At 40.2% G+C, this 8424-nt stretch overlaps 1 protein-coding gene across 32 annotated transcripts in view; it reads right to left on the bottom strand.

The window, feature by feature from the left end:
- The window catches only part of arhgap44b (Rho GTPase activating protein 44b), a 61482-nt gene that overhangs the window by 33308 nt on the left and 19750 nt on the right, over positions 1-8424 (bottom strand). For 11 of the 32 annotated variants that reach the window (XM_087277103.1, XM_087277115.1, XM_087277110.1 and 8 more), the window contains exon 1: positions 658-775. The exons of the other annotated variants lie outside the window; for them this stretch is intronic. In XM_087277103.1, coding sequence (XP_087133229.1) covers positions 658-719 — 62 coding nt within the window. In that variant the 5' untranslated portion in view covers positions 720-775. Of the gene's footprint in view, positions 1-657; positions 776-8424 lie in introns of those variants that run through there. 32 annotated transcript variants of the gene reach the window in all.

Below are 8424 nucleotides of genomic sequence, written 5' to 3'. Positions count from 1 at the left end.
CACAGTGCTGACCACTGAGCCACCCCCATACTGTATATGAACACTAAATATTACAGATGTATGAAAATAAATATGAAGATGTCATTAAAACAAGAAATAATGATTTAGTTGTGCATTTATATTACAAAAAAATAAATAAATTTTAATATAACACACATTTTAAAAATGATTTTAAAATAAAAAAAATATTTTGATGGTCCGTTTGTTGATTATTAGGTTACAGTGCGTCCACACGCCTACTAATTCCCATTAGATTACCAGTAGACTGTTAGGTTGGGGTTCAGTAAGTTGACATGTTCTTGCACAGTTTCTTGTAGTCTGCTGAAGGAGCAGCATCAGCAGATATTAAGCAGACCGTCAACTAATACTCAAATAGACCATCAAGATAAAGAGTCACCTAAAAACTCCCACACATAAACAAATATGCAGCACGCTACTGAGAAACAGTGGAGAAAACTGATTAACTGCATTAAAACACTAAAGCTTTGATTAGTTTTATGCATGTTGTGTTTCCTTTTTATGAAATACGACTCACTATGACAACATTCAAGCATCATCCACATCTTGAAGAAGCAAATAAAGAATAAAAGTGGAGCACCGACCGCTGATAAATCGAGAAGATCAGCAGAAATACAGCAGAAAAGTCAAGAGTCTTACTCAGGAGGAGCTCTCCTCTTACGCCTGCTGGAGATCTGGAGCTTTCTCCTCCACAGAGCCATGATGTGAACACACACACACACACACACACACACTGAGGAGACACTGAGCCAGGAATGAGACCAGACCGACAGGAAGGACAGGAACACAACTGTCTAAACTATAAACTCATCCCTCACATCTGATTGGCTGATTGGAATGTTGATCCAGGATCAACACGGGTTATACTGATCCAGGAACATGCAGTATTGCTGGAATTACACTAACCTACTCACACACACACACACAGTTCACTACTGATCCTGTAGGAGGCGCACTGACCATAAGTAATAATGAATGAATCCACACCAGCAGCCAGCTCATACTGAGAAACACACACACTTCCACAGGACCTGAGTGAGAGCAGCCTGTGATGCAGGACCAGGATTATAATCTAAGATTACCAGAAGAGTTTTAATCCTGTACAAACAGAATATTGATTTATTATTTAGAATGAGGATGATTAATTCAGAGTGTTTATTCCCCCACAGTCCAAACACATGCGCTATAGGGGAACTGATCAACTAAATTGGCCGTAGTGCGTGTGTGTGTGTGTGTGTGTGTGTGTGTGTGTGTGTGTGTGTGAATGACTATATATGGGTGTTTCCCAGTACTGGGTTGCAGCTGGAAGGGCATCCGCTGAGTAAAACATTTGCTGGAATAGTTGGTGGTTCATTCCGCTGTGGCGACCCCTGATGAATAAAGAGACTAAGTTGAAAAGAAAATGAATGAATGAATGAATGAATGAATGAATGATAAGGGTTCTGTGTTTGATCTGTTATAATCTGTTATGACCATCATAGCTATTACTCACACTCACACACACACACACACAACAAAAACACAAACACATGCTCTGTCTCTCTCTTACACACATTCAAACACATACTCTATCTCTCTCTCTCTCTCTCTCTCTCTCTCTCTCTCTCTCTCTCTCTCTCTCTCACGCAAACCTCTGTACAGGTATCTATTCCTCATGGGGACCGAAAAAAGATCAAACCACAAGGTCGAAAGGTCAAAAGGACTGGTATTACTATACTGGTGGGAACATTTGGTAATAAATACTCACAGTGTGTAAAGAATAGAAGGTACACACACACACACACACACACACACAAACACACACACACACACACACACAATAGTAATGTTATGCAAGTATGTGTGTGTAGCAGTATGAGTGTGTGTCAACTTTGTCAAGATCCTTTTAACTCAATTGACAATACAAACAACTGTTCAACTGGAAATACGGGTTCCTCAAACACACACACACACACACAATACATACACACACACACACACACCATACACACACGCAATACAGAAAACACAAGATTAACCACAAAACACACACACACACACAATACATACACACACATACACACACACACACACACACACACACACACGCAATACAGAAAACACAAGATTAACCACAAAACACACACACACACACACACACACAGTAATCCATGTAACCTTAAACGGCTTTATAAGATCTGAATCTCCAGACACAACATTCACTAAAGCAGTGGTTCTCAAACTTTTTTCACCAAGTACCACCTTAGAAATAAATCGTCTCTCCAAGTACCACCTTACGACGCTATTTTTTAACCAGTATTAAAAAATAGCGTCGTAAGCCTAATTAAGCAGCTACAGGTGTGCACAGTTTTAAAACGATGCAGATTAAATCCTATTATTAAGAATATGTATTATTGTCAGTCACTTTAAACATTTGAAATAGTCTGAACATTAACTGTGCTTGCAGATAAAAAAAAAAAGTTTTAGTTAAAATGTGTTTTTAAAAGTTCTTAAAAAGTAAAAAGAAAACTGCTGTACTTAAATCTAAAGTATTCATAGTAGCCTATTCATCAAAAGCTGGAAATGCTGCTTGGACCTTATAAATATAGGCTATATGTCATATTCATACACTTTCAGACAAATCTTGAAATAAATGTTAAATGTACATGACAGGGTTCATACAGGCACAGCCTAATGAAAGTCAATTCCAGCACCTATGTTTTTTTCAAGACTGACATGCTATGTATTGAAGACCTGAAATGTATTCTCAGTAACCCATAAAACATTGCATAAGAATAGATACACATAAAAACCATTAATAATAATATTTATTAATCATATATTAATAATAAAATAAATCTGCACTAAGTGCTTGTGAAATCTTTTTTGTACTCAAGTAAAAATACTATCACACTGCTAAAATAACAAAAATTTAAGTAAATAATACTAATATTAGGTAAAAGTACAAATTACTCTTTTAAAAAAGTACTAGTTGGTTATTTTTTTAAAAAAAATCTGATTTTCATTATGAAATTACTTTTTTTTAAGTGTAAACCTAATTTAATGGTTTGATTGCTTACATCCCAAAGCTACATGTATAATTTGCACTAACAAAGGAAGTATAGTCAATTTTTCCTTTCATGACAATTAATCTTTTTCAATAGCACTGGTAAAACTACCAAATAATCTTTAAGGCCATAGAGACACTTTTTGCCCATTTTTAAAAATATATATTTTTAAGCTTTGAAAGGTTAAATTAAAGTATATGGTAAAAAGATTTAAATTTAGCGTTTTATTTACATATTTTACACTATTTTCTTTACAATATGGCAAATTTGTTTCTTAAATAGCTGTACATCACATGTAAATTTTATTTTACACTTGATCTTAATCTAAAATAGAAACGTAAAAAAATACAAGTACACTGTCAGTAAAAAAAATAAAACAAATGGCTTCATTTTACTTGAGGTATTTGAAATATGACGACACTACATTTATCAAAGCAGTGCTTTAAGAGCCTTATTGTAAATTGTGATAAATAAACAATAAGTAGGCTAACAATGGATTGCTTTGACCTGTAATGCTTTAGGACAGATCAGAATACAGCTAAATGTATAAATCACACAAATACCTCACCCAGAAACATTTCCAGCATAATTATTTTGTCGTAAAGTTTAATTACTCTGCTAGACATCTCTGTAGTGAAAAGCATTATTCCAACAAAACATTTGTTTTTAAGTTGTTTTTTCTGTCTCTGCAACACAGAAAGCCTTTGTCCCGCCCTTACGTTTCACGCAACTAGACAAGGTCGACTGTGATTGGCCACTTTTCATGTCAGTCAAATCACGCTTCAGAATCAATTCTTAAACTTCGGAAACAGATTTTCAGCAGCTTATGACACAATGCACTAAAATAAACACTTTAAGCACAGCGTTGTGGTCGTACGCTTCACAAAAAAGCCAATGCTGATCACATCGATGTTATATTAGGCATAAAAGGATTAAAAGTGTTAATATTTCTTTCATTATTCAGCGATTCCTCCGCGTACCACTAGGAGGAAGCCCGCGTACCACAGTTTGAGAACCACTGCACTAAAGCACTCATCGATGGAATAATTTAATAAATATGTGAATAAATAAGTAAATAAATAAGATATATATATATATATATATATATATATGTTTTACTTAACTTAATAAACATAATTAATAAACAATAACATAAATAAGACCAAGAATAATGATTGAGTGTATTGTGGTGACCTCCACAATTTACAGACAACCGCTGACCATCTGAACATTACAATCTGCTGCTACAACTGATGAAAACCATAATCAAAGATACAATTTACAGACAATAAACAGATATGATTTATAATCGGGTTAGAGCATGAACATGAGAGCCTGTTACCCACACACACTCACACACACACACACACACACACACAGATGAAGAGAGAAAGACACACACACATAAAATACACTCACTGGCCACTTTATTAGGTACACTACTAGTACCAGGTTGGACCCCTTTCGCCTCCAGAACTGCTTTAATCCTTCAAGGCAGAGATTCAACAAGCTGCTGGAAATATTCCTCAGAGATTTTGCTCCATATTGTCATGATAGCATCACACAGTTGCTGCAGATTTGTCGGCTGCACATCCATGATGCCAATCTCCCGTTCCACCACATCCCAAAGCTGCTCTATTGGATTGAGCTCTGGTGACTGTGGAGGCCATTTGAGTACAGTGAACTCATCGTCATGTTCAAGACACCAGTCTGAGATGATTGAGCTTTATGACATGCTGCGTTATCCTGCTGGAAGTAGCCATCAGAAGATGGAGACACTGTGCTCATAAAGGGATGGACATGGTCAGCAGCAATACTCAGGTAGGCTGTGGCGTTGATGCTCAATTGGTACTAATGGACCCAAAGAAAATCTTCCCCACACCATTACACCACCACCAAGTCTCTTAAATCCCCTTTCTTCCCCATTCTGATGCTCGCTTTGAACTGCAGCAGATCCTCTTGACCATGTCTATATGCTGAAATGCAGTGAGTTGCTGCCATGTGATTGGCTGATTAGAAATGTGCATTAACGAGCAGTTGGACAGGTGTACCTAATAAAGTGGCCAGTGAGTGTGTGTGGATTCAGTCTCACACAAAAAAACACAACCATCCCACACACACACACAATCTGTTTCTCTCAAAGACATACATACTCACAAACACACACACACACACACATCAAAGACACTAATACTCACAAACACACACATGTGGAGCAGAAAAGTACACACACACACACACAAATTATTGAGGCAAAACTCACAGTTAACAGTAAAGAGTGAGATATACACCTTATTCAAAGCGTGAGCAATGAGTCTCATATTAATTTGCTCATTAATATAGATGAGAAATCATGAGAGCTGAGCAGACGGTGTGTGTAAAGAGTCATCCTCAGTGTCTCAGACAGCTTCACTGACCTCTTCAACACATTCTCTGAGTAAAGTGATGAAGCGCATCTGTGTGTGGGTCTGTGATGTGCCGTCGGAGGAGAATCTATTTATTTTGGATGAAGATCTGCGAGTGTGTGTTTGATGCGCAGTGCTGAGGGTTCAGCGAGAGTGTGTGCTAAATAAAGCTCAGTCTCCGCTATAGATGTCTTAAAGCAGATCCTCATCTCACCTGTCTGTGTGTGTGTAAACTCACAGCTACTTTCCTATTAGGTGTGTGTGTGTGTGTGTGTGTGTGTGTGTGTGTGTGTGTGTGTGTGTGTGTGTGTGTGTGTGTGTTAGGCATGGGATGTTAACCAGTTTAAAGTTTTTGTCTTGTTTCTAGTTGCAAATTCTTAAATCAAGAAGTGTTTTCTAGACAAGTCAAAAATATAGTGCTGCTTTCAGAAACACTGAGTGAAAATGAAGTAAACGAGCACAATAACCTGACAGTGAGGGAAGAGAAATAATCATATGTTGAAAGAAAAATCAAGATTATTCATTAAACAAGATAATTATGGTGGCTTGAGAAAGGCAACACACTGTCATACTACATAAACTTCTTCTTCTTCTTCCATCTTCTTCTTCTGAGACTAATTTCTATGTGCATCTCCTCCTCCTAAACCATTCATACTACAACCACCAAACTAACACCAAACCTCCAAGACCCTAGCAACCATCCAGCAACACCTTAGCAACGACCTAGAACACCTTAGCAACCACCTAGCAACACCTTAGCAACTACCTTTCAACCAATCAGAACACCTTAGCAACACCCTAGCGACCACCTAGATTACCCTAACAACACCTTAAAACCACTCAGAACACCCAAGCAACCGCCTAGCAACATCTTAGCAACCACTTAGAACACCCAAGCAATCCCTTAGCAACTACTCAGAAGACCCTAGCAACTATCTAGCAACACCTTAACATGGACCTTGAACACCTTAGCAACCGCCTTGCAACACCTTAGCAACCACCTACAAGCCGATCAGAACACCTTAGCAACCACCTAGCAACACCTTAGCAACCACTCAGAACACCCCAGCAACTTCCTAGCAACAGCTCAGCGACCACCTAGAGCCCCCTAACAAAACCTTAGCAACAACTTAGACCACCCTAGCAACTGCCGAGCAACACCTTAGCAACCATCTAGAACACCCTAGCAATCCCTTAGCAACCACTCAGGACAACCTAGCAACACCTTAACAACCACCTAGAACACCCTAGCAACGCCTTAGCAACCACTCAGAACACCATAGCAACAGCCTAGCGACACCCTAGCAACCACTCAAAACACCCTAGCAACCATCTAGCAACAACCTAGAACACCTTAGCAACCGCCTAGCAACAGCTTAGCAATCACCTATCAACCAATCAGAACACCTTAGCAACCGCCTACCAACACCGTAGCAACCACTTAGAACATGCTAGCAACTGCCTAGCAACATCTTAGCGAGCACCTAGATCACCCTAACAAAACCTTAGCAACCACCTAGCAACACCTTAGCACCCGCCGAACAACCACTTAGTACACCTTGGCAACTGCCTAGCAACGCCTTTAACAGTCAAAACACCCTAGCAACCACCTAGCAACACCCTAGCAATGACTCAGAACACGTTAGCAACATCTTAGCAACCACTCAGAACACCCTAACAACCACCTAGCAAGAAACATGCCAATCTATACTAGAAACTTGCTAACCTATATGTAGTTGTGTCTCTATGCCGACTGCTTCAAACTTCTTAAAAACTACTTAAACTATTTAATTTTTAAACTACTTCAAACTTTCAGACAAGGCTGTCTCAAGACACCATAAAGTTTGTCTACGAACTTTACTTTTCTAGTTATGCAATTATTAGAGCAGAAATAGCACTAAATCTGTGATATTTTATCATACCATTAGAATATTATGCCTAGTGTGTGTGTGTGATCCAAACAAAGCTTGTTTGGCGTGCTGTCCCAGGAGAGAGCCCTGAGCTTATAAGATCCTCGAGCCCTGGGCTCCCTCCCGTTGCAAGGCAAAAGGGGAGTTTGAGCTCAGGTAGATCTCGATGACTCCCCCTCCTGTAATTGTAGCTAAGTGTCAGATATGGATGCTGAACGGTGTACTCAAGAGTTTGGCTAAAATATGTTGCAATAGTTGTTTAGGGTGCTTGTTTTAGAACTGTGAAAGGAAACCAGAGGACCCACGCGATCACGGGGAGAACGAGCAAAAAACACAGAAATGTCGCCTGGTTTAGAAAGGAATTAAACCAGGAGCATTCTTAATCTCTGGCCACCGTGTCGCCCGTTTGAAAGGAGGGAAAGTAGGGTTGGGTGGGGGGGTTTCTTCAAGACCAAGATATTGACGTGAAAAGTCTGGTTATTTAAAGTGAGTTCAGGATCGTCTGACAGGATAATCAGTTTGTGGCGAGGGGGCGTGGCCGAGAGCCGTGGTAACGGAGTGAGGCCACCGCGTAAGTGGATACACCTGCGGTGCGCACCTGCCTCAGATCCCACGGAAGGAGCTCTAGACCATAAAAGGAGGAACTATGGCAGAGGAAGCCGAGAGAGGACCGGGCCGGACATATTTTACTTTTGCTTTCAGTTTGACGGCAGTCTCCGTGAGGAGCTGCCGTCCTTGTTATTAATAAATATTTTAAAACTGCGTTGGTTCTCCGCCTCCTTCTTCCCGGTGGCCAAAGGGCCGTGAACGTTATTACAGTGGTGCCGAAACCCGGGAGAAGAAGGGACGCGTTGTCCAGATGCCCTCGCCGCTGAGAGAGGGGGCGAGTGTTCGGGAGTTAACCCGAGTGGGGGAGAAACCCGTTCGTCTGCCCAGAGTGCCAGGGCGGCCTGAGGCTGGCGAGGAAAAGATCTGCCTGCTGCCGTCTCCCAGCATGGGGAGGAGCAGGGGACGCGGGGCTCACCACCGGAGGGGAAAGTGCTG

Source organism: Danio rerio, chromosome 12 (genome assembly GCF_052040795.2).
Source record: "Danio rerio strain M-AB ecotype USA chromosome 12, GRCz13ab, whole genome shotgun sequence".
NCBI classification, from domain to species: domain Eukaryota; kingdom Metazoa; phylum Chordata; class Actinopteri; order Cypriniformes; family Danionidae; genus Danio; species Danio rerio.
The sequence above is the reverse complement of the archived record's forward strand: the minus strand, read 5'-3'. Positions and strand labels throughout refer to the sequence as shown.